The sequence below is a fragment of the Seriola aureovittata genome, chromosome 20 (assembly GCF_021018895.1).
Source record: "Seriola aureovittata isolate HTS-2021-v1 ecotype China chromosome 20, ASM2101889v1, whole genome shotgun sequence".
Lineage (NCBI taxonomy): Eukaryota > Metazoa > Chordata > Actinopteri > Carangiformes > Carangidae > Seriola > Seriola aureovittata.
In genome coordinates this window covers 23,741,176-23,766,313 of record NC_079383.1, presented here as the reverse complement: position 1 = coordinate 23,766,313, position 25,138 = coordinate 23,741,176, and the positions used below count along the sequence as shown (strand labels likewise).

General features: G+C 42.8%; 2 protein-coding genes across 5 annotated transcripts; both read left to right on the top strand.

The window, feature by feature from the left end:
* Nucleotides 1–475: 475 nt before the first annotated feature.
* LOC130161323 (synaptonemal complex protein 2-like) lies at nucleotides 476–11,363 on the top strand. 3 transcript variants are annotated; one of them, XM_056364549.1, is made up of 25 exons: nucleotides 617–662; nucleotides 1,474–1,593; nucleotides 1,673–1,786; nucleotides 1,952–2,056; nucleotides 3,218–3,242; nucleotides 3,342–3,421; nucleotides 3,556–3,644; nucleotides 3,902–3,936; nucleotides 5,559–5,701; nucleotides 5,809–5,861; nucleotides 5,967–6,012; nucleotides 6,082–6,174; nucleotides 6,284–6,356; nucleotides 6,458–6,600; nucleotides 6,689–6,812; nucleotides 6,974–7,023; nucleotides 7,092–7,161; nucleotides 7,646–7,725; nucleotides 7,803–7,842; nucleotides 8,022–8,114; nucleotides 8,201–8,385; nucleotides 8,464–8,558; nucleotides 8,651–8,750; nucleotides 10,270–10,328; nucleotides 10,806–11,363. In XM_056364549.1, the coding sequence occupies exons 1-25, from the start codon at nucleotides 660–662 to the stop codon at nucleotides 10,852–10,854; spliced, it is 2,067 nt and encodes a 688-aa protein (XP_056220524.1). In that variant the 5' UTR covers nucleotides 617–659; the 3' UTR covers nucleotides 10,855–11,363. The 3 variants fall into 3 exon arrangements, with proteins under 3 accessions (XP_056220523.1, XP_056220524.1, XP_056220522.1); XM_056364548.1 differs by having other exon boundaries at nucleotides 476–819; nucleotides 5,967–6,174; XM_056364547.1 differs by having other exon boundaries at nucleotides 5,967–6,174.
* A 5,213-nt stretch (nucleotides 11,364–16,576) lies between these two features.
* On the top strand, nucleotides 16,577–24,161 carry LOC130160960 (leucine-rich repeat-containing protein 30-like). Of its 2 annotated transcripts, XM_056363801.1 has the most exons (8): nucleotides 16,581–17,254; nucleotides 17,427–17,929; nucleotides 18,203–18,334; nucleotides 19,304–19,417; nucleotides 21,565–21,699; nucleotides 21,853–21,986; nucleotides 22,407–22,455; nucleotides 22,913–24,161. In XM_056363801.1, the coding sequence occupies exons 2-8, from the start codon at nucleotides 17,780–17,782 to the stop codon at nucleotides 23,060–23,062; spliced, it is 864 nt and encodes a 287-aa protein (XP_056219776.1). In that variant the 5' UTR covers nucleotides 16,581–17,254; nucleotides 17,427–17,779; the 3' UTR covers nucleotides 23,063–24,161. The 2 variants fall into 2 exon arrangements, with proteins under 2 accessions (XP_056219777.1, XP_056219776.1); XM_056363802.1 differs by lacking the exon at nucleotides 19,304–19,417 and having other exon boundaries at nucleotides 16,577–17,254.
* The last annotated feature ends 977 nt before the right edge of the window (nucleotides 24,162–25,138 follow it).

Genomic DNA, 25,138 nt, shown 5'->3' with positions numbered 1-25,138 from the left:
TCACGTTTAGATTGTAGCTTGTTTGTATTAGTTGTGTATTAGTGTGTATTACTGTGTATTATTGTGTATTAGTTGTGTATCTGTTGTGTATTAGTGCGTATTAGTGTGTTTCTGATGTCCCTGGAGTTTCTTCATGTTTTCAGTGTTTCAGGTTTTAAAGCTGTTGATTCAAGAAATCTGTGTGTGTGTGTGTGTGTGTGTGTGTGTGTGTGTGTGTGTGTGTTGTGTAAACATTTCAGTGTTTCTCCCAAAACAAACAAACTCATTTGTCATCAATTAGAGGACGCAAAGAGGACTGCAGCTTCTACTTGACGACTGTCTGTCTGTTCTGAATATTTAAAGAACTGATGAACCTTCACCTTTACCGAACAACAGTTTGATCATCAGGTGAAAATAATAAAAAAAACAGTCACCACAGTCATTGTCACACACGCTGATGGTGTGTGATGACAGGTGTGTGTCAGGTTCAGGTTCATACATAGAATGACAGAAATAAATTTCCTGCTGTTTGAAGAAGTTAAAATAACGCTGATATCCTTCCGCCGCTGTAGGGACTATATTCTCTTTCCGCTGCTGCAGCGCTGCATCGACGCCCTGATGAGTTAATTGGCGACAGCTGTGCGCGTTCCCGACACACCTACAGCAGAAGAGGAGACACGATGGTAAACAAAGCGGGTTGTTTTCGTGTTTTCAGTTAAACTCCGTTTGTCCGGATCGCACGAGACGTTCACTGGTTTATATCCTCTTCGTTAAATCGACTTTTTTACCAGAAAACAACAAACAAACTTTTTCTGCTGAATTCTTTCTCCGGGAAACAACGTGAGTGGATGAAATGTGACGCCAGTTCACGTCATTTAAAGATGTTTGTTTGTGTTTAGGCGTCAGACTGAGACGATGTTCATGTTTCAGTTCAGAGAAGTAAACCTGTAGAAATCAGCGGCTGCAGGTGTTTCTCTTATTTTGTCCCCCTGTGTCGCTCAGTGCGGGCTGCTGCGCCCCCTGCGGGCTGCAGCGCCCCCTGCGGGCTGCAGCGCCCCCTGCGGGCTGCAGCGCCCCCTGCGGGCTGCAGCGCCCCCTGCGGGCTGCAGCGCCCCCTGCGGGCTGCAGCGCCCCCTGCGGGCTGCAGCGCCCCCGTTGTCCGTCATAATTAACAAGAGATTTAATCCAACAGAGAGAGTTTTTTTTTTTTTTAAATAAACAAAAATAACAAAAAAGGGGGGGGGGGGGATTAGTTGTTGTTTCTCTGAGCAAAGAAAATAAAAGAGCAGGAAGTTTCTTTATGGACAATGTCAAATTAATTCATCAAAAACAACCCTAGTCTTTAATCACAGCGAGGTGAAATGACACACAAATCGTGTGTGTGTGTGTGTGTGTGTGTGTGTGTGTGTGTGTGTGTGTGTGTGTGTGTGTGTGTGTGTGTGTGTGTGTGTGTGTGTGTGTGTGTGTGTGTGTGTGTGTGTGTGTGTCTCACAGTTTCAGGTCCAGATGGAGGACTGTCTACTCCGTGGAGACTCGTCTCGTCTGGTTTCTGTGCTCCAGTATGAAGGACTGACCAGTACCACCCTCACCAAGCTTGACCAACTGGTTACCAAGGTAACGGGACAGTCACCATGGAAATGGTGTGTGCCTGTTTCTGAATGAACCCTGTGTGGTTGTTTGTGACCTCCTGCAGAGTCTGTGTGGATCCGGTTTCAGCAGAGTCCTGGTTGTGTTGAAGTCTTTAGAGAGTGTGTCTGAGAACAGAGATGACCTGCAGACGCTGCTGGACCACGGCCTGACTGCAAAGGTCTGATCATCTACTTACACAGTGTGTTTGTGGTAATCTATTATCAATAACTATTACAGTAATTCTGTTTACTAACAAAGAACAAAAATAAAGAAAATTTGTATTGTTATTTCTAGTTGTTTGTTTACCACATAGGTTTTGTTTGTTTATTGTTTGTTTATGTAGGTGGTGTTGTGGTTTGAAGCTGTGCGTAACCTGCTGACCTCTGACCTCAATAAAAGCTCCGCCCCCCTCCTAAGCCTGACTGAGGAGTTCTACGACTACTTCCTGGTGAGGAGCATGCTGGGAAATGAAGTCTCTTGCTTTTTTACTCACTTCCCTGTCACCTGTCCACTGCACAGGTGAGCTTGTACTGTTTTCAGCCAATCAGCAGGTTTGGTCTGCCCAGGTAAGGTGCGACCACATGAGACAGATTTAGACTGAGAGGTGAACCTCAGTAGTGCACCTCATGGACGTACTGCTCACCTTTGCTCGGTTTGATCCAGCACCAGGTCCTTCGGTGAAACCGGTCTGGATGAAGGTTCATGGACCTGCAGAGGACTCATGTCCTTCCTGTCCTGCCAAGGTTTCCTGTCCGGCTGGACAAATTTCAAAGCTCTGTTCTCTCCTGGTCATGGACTGGGTTTGTGGACCTGTGACCATGACATGGGAACCGTTTAGGGCATGATCCTCATGAACCCTGTACTCAAGACCATAGACCTGGACATCACGGGTTTGAGACCCTGGAGAATCCGTCTTCATCCAGGACCTGAAGTTGTTGTAACCATCAGCTCATCCTTAGAGGCTCTGATGGGGGACTGCCAAGGACCAGGTCTTGTCCGAGCCCAGGTCCATCAGAACCCTTATCAATTAGAGTCCTGACCTGGGAGGAGATGCAGGAGACGGACGGCTGAGAGACCGAGGACACAGTTTCACAGACAGGAATAGAAGAGACTTCAGGTCACATGACTCTGTCCTCACATGTCCCATTGCAGCTGTCAATCAAACTTGATCTTGTTTATGTGCCACATAATGAGCATGACCCTGGTGTGCTGTCATGACAACCATGTCTCTTGGTCCAGGACCTCTGGACCAGGTCCTCAGCAGTGTAATGGACTGTATGTGCACCAGTTACTGTAAAGTTTAACCTCTGTAGATTCTATTTTATCTAGTTCTAAGGCTTTGATTCTTACTTCAGTCTGTGGCAGAAACTAACTGTCTGTCTGTCTACCTGCCTGTCTCTCTGTCTGTCTCCCTGCCTGTCTTACTGTCTGCCTATCTGTCTCTCTGCCTGTCTCTCTCTGTCTGTCTCGCTGCCTGTCTGTATCTCTGCCTGTCTTACTGTCTGCCTATCTGTCTCTCTGCCTGTCTCTCTCTCTCTCTCTCTGTCTGTCTCACTGCCTGTCTGTCTCTCTTGCTGCCTTTCTGTCGGTCTGCCTGTCTGTCTGCCAGCTGCTGGGTCAGGCCTCTCTACCAGGTTTGTTTATATATTTATTGTTGTTGATCTTCAGTCAGAATTTATTCACTTTGTGTTGGTTTCTAAACTCACCAGTCTGTCCACCTGTCTGTCTCTCAGTCAGCCAGCTGTCTGTGGTTCTTCTTCACTTGGCTCAGTTCTCTCTGGAACCAGAGATCCACTTTCCACTGCGACTGGAGGTAACCATGGAAACCATCAAAAACGCCTGATTCATTTAATGCTCCCTAGTGGTCTGTACTGGTCTCTAATGGTCTGTCCTGGTCTGTGATGTGGTCTGCTATCAGGAACTTTTCTGCTGTTTTTCTTGTTTCAGGCCATCAGAACTTTTAACAGCGTCCTGGAGTCTCTGAGCCGAGAGCAGCGGAGACTGATCCAGAACGACCTGAACCAGAACCACATACTGTAAGACTGGAGAACATTCAGATCCAAGACCCAGACTTCAGCATGAAAGTGTTTTAATGTGAAATCTGATCAGTGTTGTTGACGTCTTGTGCCGCCCCCCCCCCCCCCCCCCCCCGTCCCCAAGTCCACAAGACCATGTTTCTATATCTCTCAGCTCGGCACTGACTGTTCCATCCAACTGTCTCTCTACCTATATGTCTGTCTGACTGTTTACCTGTGTGTCTGACTGTTTACTTGTCTGTTTACCTGTCTGACAGATCACAGGTGGCAGAGGTGGTCCTGACAGTTGGAGGTGAGTTTTGATGTTTAATGTAGATAAGTGTCATCTGCATAGAGATTAATGTGACCAACAGGAGCTACTGTAAGAGCCCAACTAATCTGGTTTTAACTGGTCCTAATTCTGATCTGGTTTTAAATTGTCCTAAATCTGATCTGGTTTTAAATTGTCCTAAATCTGATCTGGTTTTAAATTGTCCTAATTCTGATCTGGTTTTAAATTGTCCTAAATCTGATCTGGTTTTAAATTGTCCTAAATCTGATCTGGTTTTAAATTGTCCTAATTCTGATCTGGTTTTAAATTGTCCTAAATCTGATCTGGTTCTAAATTGTCCTAAATCTGATCTGGTTCTAAATTGTCCTAATTCTGATCTGGTTTTAAATTGTCCTAATTCTGATCTGGTTTTAAATTGTCCTAGATCTGATCTGGTTTTAAATTGTCCTAAATCTGATCTGGTTTTAAATTGTCCTAATTCTGATCTGGTTTTAAATTGTCCTATATCTGATCTGGTTTTAACCGGTCCTAAATCTGATCTGGTCTTCATCAGGACAGACTCAGCGTCTCTGATGTCAGACACTTCTAATCTCTGGGTCTTTATTGAACCTTTCAGCTCTGGAAACAGGAAGTGAGCCTTGATTTAAAACCTGGTTGTACCTTAAACCAGATCTTCAGTAGCTGCTGATAAGACCTGCTCAGTGTTCAGAACAAGGTCTGGACCATTCTTCTTATAGAGCTGCTTCAGTCAGACAGGTGTTCTCTCTGAGCTCAGTAACAGCAGCTCTACTGGGTTCAGGTCTGGGTCTGACTGGACAACTCCAGAAGGTGGATTTACTTTGAGGTTTAGGTTCATTGTCTTCTCCTGAGCTTCAGCAGGGGGACAGACACCCTGACATGATCCTGAAGAAACCTAGTCCAAGTCCAGAGGCAGCAGAGACCCAGATCCTGCTCCACCTGTGGGAGGAGGTTTACTCCAAACACAGAGCTGATGTTCCTCTACAGCTCAACTTCAGTCCATCAAACGGTTTCAATCAAATTTCAGCTCAGCAATATGCTCCATGATGAACAGGGATGTGAATCAGCTCCAGTGATTCCTTTAAACCTTCAGCTGTGACTCTGACCTTCATCAGTGTTGATCTGTTTGAGTCTGGATGGCACTTCACTGAATCATCTCATCTATAGACAGTCTGTGACTGAAGTTCTGAACTCTTCTTCATCTTCAGTCTGAGATCTTTGTTGTGATGCATCACATCAGCTGATGTTTCTCTTTATAAGTGTTAAGTGTCTTTAAACCTATGGTCTGGTTTCACTGACTCCAGGTCTGATAAGTCCTGACTGCAGTAGCTTCTGTTCATGTTGTTAGTCCAGGTTCACACACTGAATGTTTGAACAACACAACTAATGTGTTATTAGTTTAAACAAATTGTGTTTGTTCATTATTGTGAGATGAAGATCGGATCAGATTTTAACACTTATACAGAATGATGATAATTTAAAGGTTCACTTCCTGTTTCTTACCTGTGTATGTAAACAGAGAAAATACTCAGAACTCAGCTGTCTGACAACAGAAGCCTCAAGCTATTGTTTCTTCCAGGCGTCCATGTTAGTAGTTCTGAATGTTGTTGTTGTTGTTGTTTGAGACTACGAGCTACAGGTCAGCCTATCAGAGGCTCTGTGTCGTTTGACACCCAGGAGGGACCGACAACAGAGAGCCAATCAGTGGTTCTCCATCTGTGACATCAGCAAGGCTTTCTGTGACATCAGAGATGGAGACTTTGAGGTGGTGAGTGACTCACTTTTCTGTCTGAACACCTGTATGTTCACCTGTCTGTTTGTTTGAACATCTGTCTGCCTGAATACCTGTGTCTTTTTTCTTGTGTCTCTCTCCAGGACTGCAGACGTTTCCTTAACTTTGTTAACTGTTACCGTGGCAACCAGAGAAGGTGATAAACTTTATGAAACATTAATAGAAAGAGAAGAGACAGAGAAACAGAACTGTTAAGATAAGTGTTTATTCAGGTTATTTTTCCCTGTCTTCTGCCTGTCAGGGTCTACACCTTCCCCTGTCTCAGAGTGTTTCTGGACTCCACTGAGGTAAAACATTTCACCTGTTACATAAAAATCACAAGTCACTTGACCACCTCATGTTTTCTTCTTCTGCAGCTGTTTCGACCAAAAGACGATAAACTGGACGAGTTCTGGATCGATTTTAACATCGGCTCACAGTGTGTGAGCTTCTTCATCGATGACCCTCAGGTACCACACTACATAGTGTGTACTGTACTACGCTGTTCTACGCTGTACTACGCTGTACTACACTGTACGTATATACACATACGTGTGTGTGTGTGTGTGTGTGTGTGAGGGCTTCCTGTGGGGATCCATCCACCTGCTCAGAGAGGACATTGATCACTACAGTCTCCAGGTCAAACACGACGGTCAGTCCTTCTCTCTTCATCCACTTCAACACCTGGACAGGTGTTGTTAATGGCTGACTCTGGATCTGTTTGTCAGTGACAGCCATTGTGTGTTCTCCCAGGATGCACTGGAGCAGAGATGGTCCTCAGCATCCGCCTGAACAATCCCATCATGCACCATAATAGCACAGGTCAGACAGTGGAGCTGAGCTTCAACTGTGAACATCAGAGAGAGCTGGAGGAGGCTGCTGGGAGAGTCTTCATGGTACCTGTCTGTCTGTCTGCACACCTATCTGCCTGTCTGCCTGCCCGCCTGCCCGCACACCATCTTCACCTTTGTATTTGTCTTCCAGAAAGTGGAGAGCTCCCCCTGTGTTAAAGACACAGGTGGTACAGTCCAGCCCCCCCCTTCTGCAAACAGACAGGATGGTAGATCCTACAGCAGGAAGAAACCACAGGTGAAAAGTCACCTGAAGAGTGAGTGTGTTCCTCCATCTGTAAACCTTCACTTTCACATGTTGAGTAACTGATAATCAATCACATTATTGGAGAATTTTTCAAATATCAACAATACACCAGATGATCGTGTGTGTGTGTGTGTGTGTGTGTGTGTGTGTGTGTGTGTGTGTGTGTGTTAGTTCTGCCTCTGTCATCTCCAAGCAGTGAGGAGGACTGCTCTGTGACACAGGTACGTACAGATGCAAACAGGTGTATGACTGTTAATGATCGCCAGGTAAACTCACCTGTTTGTTTCAGAATCCAGGAAGAAGCCAAGCGGAGTTTCTGTTTGATCGCATCAGAAACTCGTCCCCCACCTACGACTCAGGTAAGACTCTGCTTCATCACGGTCATGTCCATGTAGACGTCTGCGCTGACTGTTTAACAGACTGTGACCATTCTGTAAACTATAATATCTATGTACTATATATCAATGTACTATTTGTCTGTGGATTGTAAATTGTCTGTAAACAGCCTGTAGACTTTGTGTCTGGGGTCTGGCTTCTTGTCAGGACAGGTGGTGCATATTTCACTCATCTGTTTCCAGTGACTTTCACAATAAAAGCCAGGTGTTTTAATGTTCTAGCATTAGAATTGAGTGAATCCAACTGCGATCCAGTTGCAGGACGGTGAACAGTGAGGCTGGTATCGGTTACACTGGTATCCAGATCTGGATCCAGAGCTCTGCCATGAACCACAGTGACTGTAGACTGGATCGATACTCATTGTCGACCCGTCCTCAACACCTGATCAAACAGTGTCTGGTTCTGATAAGAAGTCTGGGCTTGTTGTTTTTAACCTGTTTCACATAGATGTTCTTGTGGGGGCAGAGCTGGAGATCTCACACGAACACACAGAGGAATTTGGAGGAAGCAGCTCTTCTTTACAACAGGTACACTGCCTCTTTTACTCCTATGCGAAAACATTACATGTTTCCTGTTTACCACCTGTTTCTTCTTCCTGTTTCAGGAAGTCTTCAGCAGTGGCAGGAAGAGAGCTTCAGACTCAGGTCTTTACCTTGTTGGACTCACATTATTATTTCCATCAGAGGCACTCTTCTCATTGGGGGAAAAGTGATTCCACAGGAGGCGGGGCTTCCTCAGTTTACCTGTGGTCAAAATATTGTTTATTTGTTTTGAAATTTACGCTGGTCTTATCTACTAAAATGTTTTGATTGTCTGTGTGAAGGCTACCTGTCAAGCCAAACTGAGGGTACATCAGCTCATAAGAGGAAGGTGGAGCCTCAGCCAGAGGGGGAGGAGTCTAACTCTGCCATGACAGGTAATTTGTCATTTATTCTTATGTTTCAGAGTTCATGTAAATCTACTTCAGTTTCTGAACTGAATCTGCTGCTCACCTTTACTCAGACTGCTCACCTGAGGGAGCAGGGCCATCTGCAGAAGAGGAGGGGCTAATCTGCAAAGGGGCGAGGTCATATGTAAAGGGTGAGGAGCCTGTGAATGAGCTGGCGACGGAGCCAGAGTCAGACCTGACTTCAGGCATCACAGCTGCCTTCAAAACCTTCAAAACACAACTAGAAGAGCACTTCACCGTCAGTAACCACACAGTTAAAGTTATTGATTTTTGGTTCTGATTATTGGCATCATTTAATGAAGTCAGCTGTTTTCAGGGCTGCTGGAAGAAGGTTGAGAACGAGGTTCTTCTGTCTCTGAAAGACTGTCAACAACACATTTCAACGCTGCTCACAGCTGTCCATCAACACAGGTACCACCCACATATTGATGGATCTCAGGTGTAAACTCTTTCATTAGACAAAGTGAGACTGTCCTCTACACATGTGTGTTTTGTATTTGTAGGTTATTGCTGCTGCAGAGGTTTGAGAGCAGCGTCACTGATCAGCTGATCCAACTAGATGAAACCTCAACAAACCTGAACTCCACCAACACACAGATTCTGGTACTGAGAGAAACTACACTAACGCTACAGTAACAGCAACAACACAGTAACAGTAACACTGTAGTAACAGTAACACTACAATTGCAGTAACAGTAACACCAAAGTAACAGTAACACTACAGTTGCAGTAACACTACAGCAACCCCACAGTAACAGTAATGTAACACTAACACTGCAGTAACAACACACTAACACTACAGTAACAACACAGTAACAGTAACACCAAAGTAACAGTAACACTACAGCAGCCCCACAGTAACAGTAACACTGCAGTAACACCACACTAACACTACAGTAACGCCACAGTAAGAGTAACACTACAGTTGCAGTAACACTACAGTTGCAGTAACAACACAGTAACAGTAACACTATAGTAACAGTAACACTACAGTTGCAGTAACGACACAGTAACAGTAACACTACAGCAACCCCACAGTAACAGTAACACTGCAGTAACAACACACTAACACTACAGTAACAACACAGTAACAGTAACACCAAAGTAACAGTAACACTACAGCAGCCCCACAGTAACAGTAACACTGCAGTAACACCACACTAACACTACAGTAACGCCACAGTAAGAGTAACACTACAGTTGCAGTAACACTACAATTGCAGTAACAACACAGTAACAGTAACACTATAGTAACAGTAACACTACAATTGCAGTAACAACACAGTAACAGTAACACTATAGTAACAGTAACACTACAGTTGCAGTAACGACACAGTAACAGTAACACTACAGCAACCCCACAGTAACATTAACGTAACAGTAACACTGCAGTAACACCACACTAACACTACAGTAACGCCACAGTAAGAGTAACACTACAGTTGCAGTAACAACACAGTAACACTAACACCACAGTAACAGTAACACTACAGTTGCAGTAACAACACAGTAACAGTAACACCAAAGTAACAGTAACAATACAGCAACCCCACAGTAACAGTAACACTACAGTTGCAGTAACACGGTAATACCACAGTAACACTACAGCATCACCACAGTAACAGTAACACCATAGCAACCCCACAGTAACAGTAACACCCCAGCAACCCCACAGTAACAGTAACACTACAGTAACAGTAACACCACAGTAACGGTAACACTACAGTAACAGTAACACTACAGCAACCCCACAGTAACAGCAACCCCACAGTAACAGTAACACTATAGTAACAGTAACACTACAGCAACCCCACGGTAACAGTAACACTCCAGTAACACCACACTAACACTCCAGTTACAGTAACACTAAGGTAACACCACAGTGGCAGTAATACCACAGTTGCATTAACACTACAGTAACAGAAAATGTTACTGGGCTCTTATTGGTCAGCATCACTCAGAGTTGCAACATTTGAAGGAATAAGTGATATTTTGAAAAAAAAAAAGTCACTATCTATTGAAAAAATCATTTCAGTTTGAGGGAAAAAGTTGCAGTGCATGCAGATCACATTTAGATCTCAGTCCTGATCCATGACTGGTTCTGTCCCTCTTTGTCTTCCAGAGTTTTTTCCAGTCTGAGATCCAGAGACTGGGCTCCTTCTGTGACGAACACCTGCAGAGGTCAGTCTGACGTTTAACCCCTGTTACTTTTAGGAACTAGTTAGACCTGTTCAGACTGTCAGGATCTGATTTATACCAAGTCAGGACCTGGTATAAATGTGACAGTCAGGATATGGTTTGGACCTTTAAACAATCTTAATCCAGATTCTGACGGTATGGATGCTCACAATCTAGTTAACACATTGCCAGGATAAGGTCTTAACTTGGTTTAAGGGAGCTGTATGCAAGTTTTCCATTGCTACATAGCTAACACTATCATTAGCATTAGTAGCTGTTTACTCACCAGTCTAGAAGAAATGTGAGTTCAGCATCAAACTTCATTCCTATACTCACCAACAGCAGTCTCCAGAGGTAGAACCAAACTTAGAATCTTTGAACCTGTTCAGACTGTCAGGATCTGGTTTAGATTTGTTTTGAGTTTTTGGTATCAGGCTTACTTCTGTCTAAACCCTCAGGACCTGGTTTTTGTTGCCTTAGGTTGAAATGTTTGGAGAAGGGAGAGTCTGAGGATCCGTCCAGCCAATGACAGAGAGAAGAGCAGGAAGAGACTTACAGATGTTAAAAGATCAGATTTGTGATCCCGTTTCAGTCGGACCAAGTCCATGTCCGTAAGAGCAGAAAATACTGATCAGATTCAGAACAGGACAAAAAAAAAAAACACAGCTGTTATCGTTAACACTGTAACACACCAAACTTCATTCAAATGTCACTGGATTTTGTGTTCTCATGTTTCCACTTGAGTTAAAGGATAAGAAATGTTTCTAGACCAAACAAATAAAGACAAACAAAAGAAAAAGTCAGTGAATTCAGTTTTTTCGTTGCATCAGCAGGTTACCATGGTGACAGTTGGCTTACTGTGAGAGGGTGCAGCCTTATGAGGTTAATTAACAGAGGAGTTAACTAACTTTACCAAACCATCCTGTTGTTCTTTGTACATAAAGTTTTTCTCTTGTAAAACTGAAAAATGCTGTTTTAAAACACTCCTGATAAAACCTAAACCTCACCTTTAAATAAATCTCATGCAGTATCTTCTTCACCTCATGGTACTGCACCAAACCTGATGTGCTCATTACTGCCTCCCAGAAAACACTCACTGATGCTGGACTGGTTGTAAGATCTGCAAAATATTTTCCATCAACGGCCACAAGGGGCAACAAAGAGCTCATTCCACACACAAAACACACTTCCTGTGAATAGTGCAATCCTTCTATACAGATGTAAGACAAAAAACATCCAAGTCTTTAACCGGTTTAATGTTTGTAAAGTTTAATTCATTCTAACATTGTTAACATGTACAAACAAGTTATAAGATGACAACCTCAGCAATGAATTCAAAGATGGAAGCAGTTAACAACAGGATTGTCCTTCAGTTTCTTCTGGAACAAGAAATAGTTTGTATGAATTTACAGTTGTTATGCATCGTCACTATTTTTGTTGTTTTACATAAGCAGCGCTAACAGAAAACGCTCAGTTATCAGGTGTTCTGGTACGTTCAGTTCCAACATATTTCTTGATAGATTGTAATCATCCTTGTCAGATCAGTTCTCTGGTTTAAAAATGAATTAAATACATGTTAGGTTCATGAGAATCATGAAGACTTCCAGTCGCTAGACCTTTTTGAGGTAGAAGCAGGTTGCTCTGTGCTTCTTGGTAGTTTCTAGGGTGTTGTCTGTGGTACAATGACTAGTGATATGATTGAAGATGTGTTAGAGACTCGGGTGATAAATAGGTCATTATAATTTCATATGATAGAATTGTTGTTATGGAAGTGGAACATAAACACATGGAAGCAGGAAACAAGGGAAGAAATGTAGATTATAGGGAAATGTGAAGAGGGAAAGAAGTAATGAATGAAAAAATGGAAGAAGGAATGACAAAGGAAGGAAGTGGTATTGACATCTGTGATGAATACATACCCAGATGAACAATGTCTCCACAGCCCAGGTTCACTTATACACAGAAGTTTGATCATGGCCAGGTGGAAATATTTGTCTGTACCTTTGATCCATGACTGAGGATGCAGTTAAACTGTTGTAGAACCTGTAAATGACTACTTAAATGGAGAGAAAGAGAGCTACACGAAAAGTCACTCAGTGTCTGGTTTCACCTCTTTGATGGTCCAACCTCTACTGATCTCCTAGTCTACAGTCTGCAGTGTGCACTCTCAGACACCAATTTTAATAGTCCTGCAGCTTTTTTTTTTTTTTTTTTTTTTTTTTTTTAAACACAGGTCCAGGTGTTTCAGATGGGAGGGGTTGGTTTTCAGGGTTAGGGTAATTATCATTGATTTTCAGATTCTGCTCTGAGGAAAAAAAGATTCTGTACCTCAGTCTACAGTCTGGACTCTCCAGAAAACCACACAGATCCTTCACTCCTGAATCCTGCAGCTTGTTAAGACTCAGGTCCAGGTGTCTCAAAGGGGAGGGGTCAGACTTTAGAGCTGAGGCCAGAGAAGAACAACTGATCTCTGTGATCAGACAAACATCTTAACCTGCCAAGAGGAGAGCATTTTCACAAACTGTATTGCTGTCAGATCCCAAACTTACACAAAAATCAGTGTATCGTGAGACTGGAGACTCTACGTCAGAGTCTGCAGTCCACGGTTTGGACTCTGCAATCCAGCAGACAGCATCCTCACTCCCAAGTCCTGCAGCTTGTTGTAGCTCAGGTCCAGCTACAACAAGGGTTGGAGCTGAGAGCTGAGAGTTGAGGCCAGAGGTGAATGGCAGCTCTCTGGTGATGAAGTCTGTAATTACAGGATGAACAGTCAGTTTCACTGAGGGCTCCATGTAATTCTGTCACATCTAAAATCAGTGGGATCCTTTTTGTCCATTACATCAGATGAATTTCATTTTACAAATGATTTGTTGAATTCCTGCTGTAGTCCGAACGTTTAACTTCTCCAGCTAGTCACATTTTTTTTGTAACTAAACTGACCTCAGAGTCTCCAGTCTACAGTCTGGACTCTCCAGTCCACCACACAGGATCCTTCACTCCTGTGTCCTGCAGGTCATTGTGACTCCATTGGTCCAGTTCTCTCAGATGGTAGGGGCTGGACTTCAGAACTGAGGTCAGAGAAGAACAGCTGATCTCTGACAAACTGCAGGAACTCAACCTGAATAAAGAATTAAACATTTAACAAAATCAGACTCAGTCCAGCTGCAGATAAACTGGTTTGATGTTAGATCGGTCTGTGGTTTTAGTTTGACTTCTGCCAAGTTAGAAAGTCTCACAAACAAAGTCTGACTTATTCTAAACCTCTCAAGAGTCACATCACAACAACGCTACAGCTACAACAACACTACAGCTACAACTACAGCTACAACAATTCTACAACTACAGCTACATCAACACTACAGCTACAACTACAGCTAGAACAATTCTACAACTACAGCTACATCAACACTACAGCTACAACTACAGCTAAAACAATTCTACAACTACAGCTACATCAACAATACAGATACAACTACAGCTAGAGTGGGGCAAAAAAGTATCTAGTCAGCCACCAATTGTGCAAGTTCTCCCACTTAAAAAGATGAGAGAGGCCTGTAATTTTCATCATAGGTACACTTCAACTATGAGAGACAGAATGGGGGGAAAGAATCCAGGAAATCACATTGTAGGATTTTTAATGAATTAATTGGTAAATTCCACTGTAAAATAAATATTTGGTCACCTACAAACAAGCAAGATTTCTGGCTCTCACAGACTTGTAACTTCTTCTTTAAGAGGCTCCTCTGTCCTCCACTCGTTACCTGTATTAATGGCACCTGTTTGAACTCGTTATCAGTATAAAAGACACCTGTCCACAACCTCAAACAGTCACACTCCAAACTCCACTATGGCCAAGACCAAAGAGCTGTCAAAGGACACCAGAAACTAAACTCTAGACCTGCACCAGGCTGGGAAGACTGAATCTGCAATAGGTAAGCAGCTTGGTGTGAAGAAATCAACTGTGGGAGCAATTATTAGAAAATGGAATACATACAAGACCACTGATAATCTCCCTCGATCTGGGGCTCCACGCAAGATCTCACCCCGTGGGGTCAAAATGATCACAAGAACGGTGAGCAAAAATCCAATAACCACACAGGGGGACCTAGTGAATGACCTGCAGAGAGCTGGGACAAAAGTAACAAAGGCTACCATCAGTAACACACTACGCCGCCAGGGACTCAAATCCTGCAGTGCCAGACGTGTCCCCCTGCTTAAGCCAGTACATGTCCAAGCCAGTACATGTCCAGGCCCGTCTGAAGTTTGCTAGAGAGCATTTGGATGATCCATAAGAGGATTGGGAGACTGTCAGATGAAACCAAAATAGAACTTTTTGGTAAAAACTCAACTTGTCATGTTTGGAGAAGAAATAATGCTGAGTTTCATCCAAAGAACACCATACCTACTGTGAAGCATGGGGGTGGAAACACCATGCTTTGGGGCTGTTTTTCTGCAAAGGGACCAGGACGACTGATCCGTGTAAAGGAAAGAATGAATGGGGCCATGTATCGTTGAGTGAAAACCTCCTTCCATCAGCAAGAGCACTGAAGATGAAACGTGGCTGGGTCTTTCAGCATGACAATGATCCCAAACACACCGCCAGGGCAACGAAGGAGTGGCTTCGTAAGAAGCATTTCAAGGTCCTGGAGTGGCCTAGCCAGTCTCCAGATCTCAACCCCATAGAAAATCTTTGGAGGGGGTTGACAGTCCGTGTTGCCCAGCGACAGCCCCAAAACATCACTGCTCTAGAGGAGATCTGTGTGGAGGAATGAGCCAAAATACCAGCAACAGTGTGAAAACCTTGTGAAGACTTACAGAAAACGTTTGACCTCTGTCATTGCCAACAAAGGATATATAACAAAGTATTGAGATGAACTTTTGTTATTGACCAAATATTTATTTTCCACCATAATTTGCAAATAAATTCTTTAAAAACAGACAATGTGATTTTCTGGATTTTTTTTTTTTTTTTTTCTCATTTTGTCTCTCATAGTTGAGGTATACCTATGATGAAAATTACAGGCCTCTCATCTTTTTAAGTGGGAGAACTTGCACAATTGGTGGCTGACTAAATACTTTTTTGCCCCACTGTACATCAATGCTACAACTACAGCTACACCTACAACTACAACAGGACATTTGGATTCAGTCTTGGTGTAAACCAGCATCATATTTCCCTCTTTAAATTTTAATTACTTGATATATATCATCAAAGAGCTAGTTAGGTGATGTCTGGCCCCAGAGTCTCCAGACTATAGTCTGGACTCTCCAGTCCACCACACAGATCCTTCACTCCTGAATCCTGCAGCTTGCTTCCCCTCAGGTCCAGCTATCTCAGATGGGAGGGATTGGACCTCAGAGCTGAGGCCATGACTTTGAAGTGAGTCCCTGAGAGCAAACATTCACAAAGCCTGGTAGTACAGAATTAATGTAAAGTCAGGGATTTAAAAACGTATTAATTGCTAACTAAGACACAAAATGCAGACCAGACCAGCTGATTTAAACAGCAGCTCTGGAGTGAATGGTACCAGGTTACCTCCAGACACAGGTGAGTCTCCTCCCCCTCTGATATCAGTCATATCATTGATTAACCTGAGTGAGTGTGAGGTGGCAGATCAGATCAGATCAGATCAAATCAGCCCTGACCTCAGTTTCACTCCAGCCGAATCAGCTGTCAGTTTCTATTTTGGTCAGCAGGTGGTGCTGCTGAGACTGACAACATTCAACACAACCTCTTTATCTAACACAAAACTTATATGACTGTTTTTTTCACTTCCTTTTCCTTTCTGCAGTGGCGACTTTCAGAATAAAACTAATTTTTCTCATCAGAACTTTTTCTTTGTTCATACAGAGCTACAGCTCACGACAAACATGCCAAAATGAGTGTCAAAGGAAGGAAGCTGCAAAGACGTCTTCTCATCAGCGTATATATTATATCTTATTCTGAAGTTCCCTCCAGCTCTAACTGTTTCCATGTGACAGACACTGATCATACACAGTTTATATGTAATTCATATGTTTGTTTATATATCTATAAGTTCACCTTGTGTTTGTTTGAGTCGCAGCTTCAGTATCAGGAAGTTATAGAGTGAAGCTGCAGCTGTGTCTCAGTTATTATTAGACTGAAATTAGAAGGTGCTACATTCACCTCCTCTGGATGTGTAACTCTACACTCTCTCTCTCTCACACACACACACACCCCAGGTCCAGTATCACAGAGCTGTTGTGGTCTGTAGGATGTGGTCCTGAACTGCATTAACCTGTCTGTCTGCTGATGACACGTGTTTATATTTCTCTAAAGAGAAAGTGTCTCTGCAGGGGCAGAGGGTGGTGGTGGTGGTGGGGGGGGTGATTGGACGGAACAGAGAAAACACTGAAACGGACGTCTGCTCCTCACTGTCCACAGGCAGGAACAAGTGTTGTGTCCAGGTGTTGAAGCTGCTGTTGTCAGTCTGAAACCAGCTGATCGTGTCCTCCCATCCTCAGGACTTTGGACTCTGAGATGAACTGGACCAGTCTGAACTTATGGACCTTGTACTGAAAGACCCTCGTCTGGTTTTGACCTGAGGTCTTCAGGTCTGAGGTCTGAACTCAGACCCTCTGCATGTTTTACCCCAGTGTAGAGGATCAGGGAGGTAGATTCAGACAGTGGGTTAGACTGACTGACAGCAGCAGCTGTGTGTGTGTGTGTTTGTGTGTGTGTGTCTCTCTGTCTGTCGGTGCTCGCCCTTAGAGTTTCTTCTTCTCTGTCTGAACAGTCCATCAGACAGTCTGTTAGAATCACAGTGAGCTGATTGATCACTCAGTCAGCTGATTAGTCAGCTGATCAATCAGCTGATCAGGTGACTCCTGGTTTACACCTGAAATGAACTTCAACCTTCAGGACTGGACATGTCTCTATGTCTCTTAGAGGACAGATGATTTGTTAGGTGAGAGTCTCTCTGTTTGTTTGTTTGTTTGTTTGTTTGTTTGTTTATTTGTTTGTTTGTTTGTTTGTTTGTGTGCAGGTTTAAGGAGGCAGGAAACTGTCCAGACTTTGAACATGTTTGAGTTAAATGGTTTTGATCTTTTTGAGGAAATACACTGTTCTCTACTCGACAGCTGGAGACCTGAGACGAACAGCTGAAGAAACTGAGTCTGGTTCTAACCTGCTGAGCTAAGTCAGAGTCCTGGTCCCAGAGTGGAGACACTGGAGTAACACCAGGACAACATCTGGACGATGGAACAACATCTGGACAGACAGCAGAAGAACATGAAGGAGTTGTGTCTACACAGTCCATTTATTTGGAGCCTGTGATATCTCTCTGGACAGTTGACCTCCATCTGGACTCTGGATTCTACCTGGACAGTAAAATCCAGCAGAAACCGGTCTGGACAGGAGACTTTTGTCTCTGTCTCTGAGAACAGAAACAAGAGGTGTCTCCTGATTTGGAGAAAGACAAGAGGAGGGAGGGATGGGAGGAGCAGTGTGTAAGAAGGAAGCTAAGGAGGAGAAGAGGAGCGCAGGGAGGGAGGACAGTCTGACGTCAGCCGACAGAATCAGACGATTCACCGTCAAACAGTTTGGATACAAAGTCCTGAGTCTGGCTCGCCGAGGACTGAAGGTATGAGTCCTGAGACATGGTTCACGACAGTCACACACAGAGGGAGCTAACTGTCCCTTTAGTGACTGAGCTAGTGCTAGCCACAGGCAGGCTAGCTTGTTAGCAGTTAGCTGTACAGCTATTTAGCTCTGTAAGACTCAGTACGTCACCAACACTCTGAAGCTTCTTGCTGCGTCCAGGCCTAAGTAGGAAGCAGCAGCAGCTCTCAATGTGACCTTACTGTGACCTCACTTCCTGCTTTCTTGCTCATTCTTCTTCATTGCTGTTGTTCAGGATGTCCCAGATGAACTGTGGGAGCTGTTGGAATTGGAGAAACTGAATCTGTCTCTCAACAGTCTGAAGGTCCTTCCTCCTCAGCTGTCCCTGCTCTCCAACCTGGTGGTCCTCAACCTGTGGGGCAACCAGGTAAACACCTGTCCTTCTGTAAACACCTGTGAATCTCTCCCTGGACTTCATCTTTATTCCAAAAGTTCTGTTTGTTTCAATGCAGTAGAGAGATAGATGGATGGATGGATGGATGGATGGATGGAGAGGAAGACCAGGATTTCAGCATCCTGTCTGTGGTCTGGTTTCAGCAACAAAAGCTCTTTGGTGAAGGTCTACATTTCCCATAATGCAGTTAGTCAGGGTTATTCTGAAGGCTGAGAAGGACCTTTATGTGTACAATCAGTGGAATGACCCTTTAAATTCCTCGTCTTTAGAGGCTAAGGTACAAGTCTGTCAGTGTGCCAATGAGCAAGGCAGAACCCCCCCCCCCCAAGCAGCTGCTGTGTCTCCTGGATAAATAAAGGTTATAATCCCCCCTTCTAATCCACCAGGATCCAGTCTCTGTCCCCTGTCCTCTCTTCACCTTCCTCCCTCTTTCAACCTTCAGTTGACAAACAACAATAAAGAGCTGCCAGCACCCCCCACAGGCCACTCTGCTCATCACAGCCTCAGTGTCATTCAGTGTTCTTTTACAGAACGTAGTTACGAAACAAACTGACATTTAAAACATCTGAAATATATATTTATATTATAGTTATAGCAGTGATTTTACTACAGTTTTATCATTTAGAAACTGTTCACTCCTCTCTCCTGCTGCTGAACTTGTTGTCTTATTGCTGGATTGTTGTTGTTGTTGTTCTGTTGTGTTATTATTGTTGTATTGTGTTGTTGTGGTGTTATTGATGTATCGTTGTCTCATCGTGTTTTTGCTGTTGTTGTTGTACTGTTGTGTTGGTGTTGTGTTGTTACATTATTGTTGTTGTGTTGTTGTGTTGTGTCACTGTTGTCATATTGTTGTGGTGGTGGTGTTGTTGTTGTGTTGGTTTGTTACTGTTGTGTTGTTGTGTTGTTGTGTTGTTATTGTTGTTCTATGTTGTGTTGTTGCAGCTGAGCAGCCTGCCGGCAGAGATCGGGCATCTGAGGAGACTCAGAGTTTTATTTGCCTACAGAAACAGACTGACTGAAGTTCCTGAGGAGCTGGGAGCCTGTACACAACTGGAGGTACAAGTACTGCTCAAAGTACTTCTACTATGGTTCCTACTGCTCCTGCTGCTCCTACTGTTTGTTCCTACTGTCCTTCTGCTCCTATTCTTCTTTCTGTTCCTACTGTCCTTCTGCTCCTATTGTTCCTTCTGTTTATACTGCTCCTATTGTTCCTTCTGTCCTTCTGCTCCTTCTGCTCCTTCTGCTCCTATTCTTCCTTCTTTTCCTACTGCTCCTACTGTTCCTTCTGTTCATATTGCTCCTATTGTTCCTTCTGTTCCTACTGTTCCTTCTGTTCCTTCTGTTCCTTCTGCTCCTATTCTTCCTTCTGTTCATATTGCTCCTATTGTTCCTTCTGTTCCTACTGTTCCTTCTGTTCCTTCTGTTCCTTCTGCTCCTATTCTTCCTTCTGTTCATATTGCTCCTATTGTTCCTTCTGTTCATATTGCTCCTATTGTTCCTTCTGTTCCTACTGCTCCTTCTGCTCCTATTCTTCCTTCTGTTTATACTGCTCCTACTGTTCCTTCTGTTCATATTGCTCCTACTGTTCCTTCTGCTCCTATTCTTCCTTCTGTTCATATTGCTCCTATTGTTCCTTCTGTTCCTACTGTTCCTTCTGCTCCTATTCTTCCTTCTGTTCCTATTGTTCCTTCTGTTCCTACTGTTCCTTCTGCTCCTATTGTTCCTTCTGTTCCTATTCTTCCTTCTGTTCCTTCTGTTCCTTCTGTTCCTATTGTTCCTTCTGTTCCTACTGTTCCTTCTGTTCCTATTCTTCCTTCTGTTCCTTCTGTTCCTTCTGTTCCTATTGTTCCTTCTGTTCCTACTGTTCCTTCTGCTCCTATTCTTCCTTCTGTTCCTATTGTTCCTTCTGTTCCTACTGTTCCTTCTGCTCCTATTCTTCCTTCTGTTTATACTGCTCCTATTGTTCCTTCTGTTCCTACTGTTCCTTCTGCTCCTATTCTTCCTTCTGTTCATATTGCTCCTATTCTTCCTTCTGTTCCTACTGTTCCTTCTGCTCCTATTCTTCCTTCTGTTCCTATTCTTCCTTCTGTTCCTACTGTTCCTACTGCTCCTATTCTTCCTTCTGTTTATACTGCTCCTATTGTTCCTTCTGTTCCTACTGTTCCTTCTGCTCCTATTCTTCCTTCTGTTCCTACTGTTCCTTCTGTTCCTATTCTTCCTTCTGTTCCTACTGTTCCTTCTGTTCCTATTCTTCCTTCTGTTCCTTCTGTTCCTATTGTTCCTTCTGTTCCTACTGTTCCTTCTGTTCCTATTCTTCCTTCTGTTCCTTCTGTTCCTTCTGTTCCTATTGTTCCTTCTGTTCCTACTGTTCCTTCTGCTCCTATTCTTCCTTCTGTTCCTATTGTTCCTTCTGTTCCTACTGTTCCTTCTGTTCCTATTGTTCCTTCTGTTCCTATTGTTCCTTCTGTTCCTACTGTTCCTTCTGCTCCTATTGTTCCTTCTGTTCCTACTGTTCCTTCTGTTCCTATTCTTCCTTCTGTTCCTTCTGTTCCTACTGCTCCTATTCTTCCTTCTGTTTATACTGCTCCTATTGTTCCTTCTGTTCCTACTGTTCCTTCTGCTCCTATTGTTCCTTCTGTTCCTATTCTTCCTTCTGTTCCTTCTGTTCCTTCTGTTCCTATTGTTCCTTCTGTTCCTACTGTTCCTTCTGTTCCTATTCTTCCTTCTGTTCCTTCTGTTCCTTCTGTTCCTATTGTTCCTTCTGTTCCTACTGTTCCTTCTGCTCCTATTCTTCCTTCTGTTCCTATTGTTCCTTCTGTTCCTACTGTTCCTTCTGCTCCTATTCTTCCTTCTGTTCCTATTCTTCCTTCTGTTCCTACTGTTCCTACTGCTCCTATTCTTCCTTCTGTTTATACTGCTTCTATTGTTCCTTCTGTTCCTACTGTTCCTTCTGCTCCTATTCTTCCTTCTGTTCCTACTGTTCCTTCTGTTCCTATTCTTCCTTCTGTTCCTACTGTTCCTTCTGTTCCTATTCTTCCTTCTGTTCCTTCTGTTCCTTCTGTTCCTATTGTTCCTTCTGTTCCTACTGTTCCTTCTGCTCCTATTCTTCCTTCTGTTCCTATTGTTCCTTCTGTTCCTACTGTTCCTTCAGCTCCTATTCTTCCTTCTGTTCCTTCTGTTCCTTCTGTTCCTCCCTCTAACAGGTCCTGAGTTTAGCCAACAACCAGCTGTCCTCACTGCCTGCTTCTCTGTCCAGTCTGACCAGACTGAGGAAACTAAACCTCAGCCACAACCACATTGCTCATATCCCGGGCTGCGTCTACAACATGAAGGCTCTGGTACGTTCACAGAGAACTTTAGTGAAGGTCAAGTATTGAACCAGGCTTCTCCACCAGGAGGTGACCAGGATCCTGTAACCAGAGGCTTATTGGTTGGTTTGTTTGATGCATCACCTCCCTTTCACCTGACTGTCATCTCCTCTGTCCCTGCAGGTGTTCCTCCACCTGGCCTGTAACCGTCTGGAGAACCTAGCAGAGAACATCCAGGCTCTGGTGGAGCTCCAGATCCTCATCGTGGAGGGAAACAGCCTCCACTCGCTTCCCAAGGCTCTCTGCTGCCTCACCAGGTAACCTCACCTTACCAGGTAACCTCACTTAACCAGGTAACCTCACATCACCAGGTAGCCTCACTTCATCAGGTAACCTCACCTCACCAGGTAACCTAACCACACCAGGTAATCTCACCTCACCAGATAACCTCAATTCATCAGGTAACTTCACCTCACCAGTTAACCTCACCACAACAGGTAACCTCACCGCACCTCACTAGGTAACTTCACCTCACCAGACAGCCACAGTTCCACAGCTAACCACTCCTTCATCAGGTAACATGACCTGTGCCTTACACCAGAGCAAGACCTCACCAGGTAAACACAGCAGCCAGCCCCCACACATCAGCAAACCACAGGATTGGACACTGCAGACAGCAGCAGTAAACAACTGATATGATCTGATTTGATGATTTGATCTGATTTGATGTGATCTAGGTTGGAGTTGCTGAACCTGGACTTTAATGACATAAAAGATGTTCCACAGGTAAAGAACAAATTCATTGATCTGTTTGAAAAACGTCTGATGATGGTGATGATTGTGATGGTGATGATGTTGATGGTGATGATGATGGTGATGATGATGAAGATGGTGGTGATGAAGATAGTAATGATGGTGATGATGGTGATGATGATGAAGATTGTGATGATGGTCATGATGATGGTGATGATGGTGATGATGGTCATGATGGTGATGATGATGATGGTGATGATGATGATGATGGTAAAGAAGATGGTGATGATGATGATGAAGAAAATGAGGATGAGGATGATGAAGATGGTGATGATGATCATCATCATGATGATGATGGTGGTGATGATGATGATGAAGATGGTGATGATGTTGAAGATGGTAATGATGGTGGTGATGATGATGGTGATGAAGATGGTAATGATGGTGATGATGAAGATGCTGATTATGATGATGATGGTGGTGTGTTCAGGAGATGCACCAGTTGTCCCGTCTGGAGAAGTTAGCATGTCATCCTCTGGATAAAGGACTCCACATCGTCCACAACCCGCTGCTGAAGCCTGTGAAGGAGGTGCTGGAGGGGGGTCTCACTGCCCTCTTCAACTACCTGAGAGCTGGATAGAGTTGGGGGTGGGACTTTTAACTACCTGGAACATTTGGATGTTGATGATGATTGACAGTAGACACCAGTGTTTCCTCTCTGTAGACTCTGCTTTTACCCTGGTAAGACAAAGAGAAAACAAACTGTCTCCAGGCCTTTGACACCTTTATATTACATGTCTAAAAGTACGTGGACCTCTGAGCATCTGAGTGTTTTCTGGTTTCTGATGTTGGCTAATCCAGTTTGCAACATGAGTTAATTTTCTTCTAGCTCATTCAGACATGTTTCATTCATCTAAACAAACAGACTTATGAGCCCAGCATTAAGATGTGGGACAGCTGTAGGACTTCATCTGTGCACTGTTTTAAACTTGTCTGTGTAGTGGAGGTCAGGGCTCTGTTCAGACCAGTCAGCTGCTTCATGTCATGCTAACACAGGAAAGGTAAAAAACAAACCTCTCTAGTTTTCTTCCCTGCACTACTACTACTTTTGGCCATGTGGTGTATTTCACCAACTGTACATTTGAAAACAAACAAATCAACAAAAATCTACTCCTCATTCTAGTTTCGTGAAATCAATTTCAATCATTTCATCCATTTTATTTTACTTTAGTTTCTGTTTTCTATGGATTTTTCTTTCAATTGTCTTTATTATTATTTATTATTATTATTATTATTATTATTATTATTATTATTGATCAGTAGAAGTAGTATCCTCTCTCCTGGGTTGGGCTGCTGTTCTTGAGTGTGTCCTGCAGACGACAGCAGAGAGCAACAAAGGACTGAATGCAGCACTTTGTTTCAGAGCAGTGTTCATTTAAAGGTCCACGCAGACAGAGTCACACTGTCTTATTAACACTCACTCACTCCCTCACTCACTCACTCACTCACTCACTCACTCACTCACTCACTCACTCACTCACTCACACGACACATCTGCAAACTTGTGTTTTTTAATTTAAACACAAACCCAGATTGTTTCTGTTTGTTCAGCTTCATTTACACCTGAAGAACAGTGTTGACTTCTTCTCTTACTGAGATGTAGCCACAGTGATGATGATGATGATGATGATGATGATGATGATGATGATGATAACATGAAATAAAACTGTTCTTTCTGACCTGGTGTGAACATTGTGACTCTTCTGCTGCAGCTCACAGGAAGTAGTTTGATTTTGAAAATCTCTGGTGAGTTCACTGACCAGGATTCTTTCCACTGACACACAGATGTGTGTTCTTCGAGAGCTGAGCGACCAGCAGAGGGCAGCACTGAGATTACAGTGAAGACATGAGTGAAGAGAAGCTCAGCATTTTCAATTATCAGGAAATAAAATGCATGATATTTTAATGGTCACATTAGTGAAATAAATAAATACAATGTCATTAATGAAAATTAAATAAATTACTGAATTAAAAGAGAAAATACAACTACAGTGATGGAAATAATGTGACATTAAAAATATATGGAAAATAAAAAAAGCAATATAAAGAACAAATAAAAATAACTACATTTGTGCCTTGTTAGTTTGAAATAAAATATATACAGAAGATATTGTACAGACACAATTTACAAAAAAACAAAAATGATTGAAATTTTTGTTGTAAATGAAAAAAATAAAATATTAAACAGATTAAATTTAAATGAACATTGTATGAAAAACATGAAATGATATAAAAATTAAATATAAAAATCAAAGGTACCAGAAGCAGAGACGTAATACAAAAATGTAATATACGTATATAGAGTGATGTTGAATATGTCAAATATATTATGACATATAAACATCCTCTGAACATATAAGTTTAACACATGAAATACTCAAAATAGTAAAATGTGTATGTTTATATATTAAAAATATCTGATTCATTCGTGTATGGAGTAAAATGTTTGTTTTTTTAAATTATTTAATTTACATTATATTTTTTAGGTTTCATGTATCATTTATTTTTTCTGTCATATTTTAATACGTTGAAATATAAATTTGATAAAAGTCAAACATAAGATGATACAATAATAAAAATAAAGAATCAAAATAAAGTTTTAAAAAAAATCAAATCATTTTATAGAATAGAAAGGTCTCTCTCTCCCTGTGTCTCT

Excerpts from the sequence above, each read along its gene's own strand:
- LOC130161323 (XM_056364547.1), top strand. Across the intron at positions 6,813-6,973 it reads GGTGAAAAGTCACCTGAAGA|TTCTGCCTCTGTCATCTCCA; the intron begins GTGAGTGTGTTC and ends TGTGTGTGTTAG. Across the intron at positions 8,386-8,463 it reads AACTAGAAGAGCACTTCACC|GGCTGCTGGAAGAAGGTTGA; the intron begins GTCAGTAACCAC and ends AGCTGTTTTCAG.
- LOC130160960 (XM_056363801.1), top strand. The coding sequence starts at position 17,780 with ATGGGAGGAGCAGTGTGTAAGAAGGAAGCTAAGGAGGAGAAGAGGAGC. Across the intron at positions 21,700-21,852 it reads TCTACAACATGAAGGCTCTG|GTGTTCCTCCACCTGGCCTG; the intron begins GTACGTTCACAG and ends CTGTCCCTGCAG. Across the intron at positions 21,987-22,406 it reads GCTCTCTGCTGCCTCACCAG|GTTGGAGTTGCTGAACCTGG; the intron begins GTAACCTCACCT and ends GATGTGATCTAG.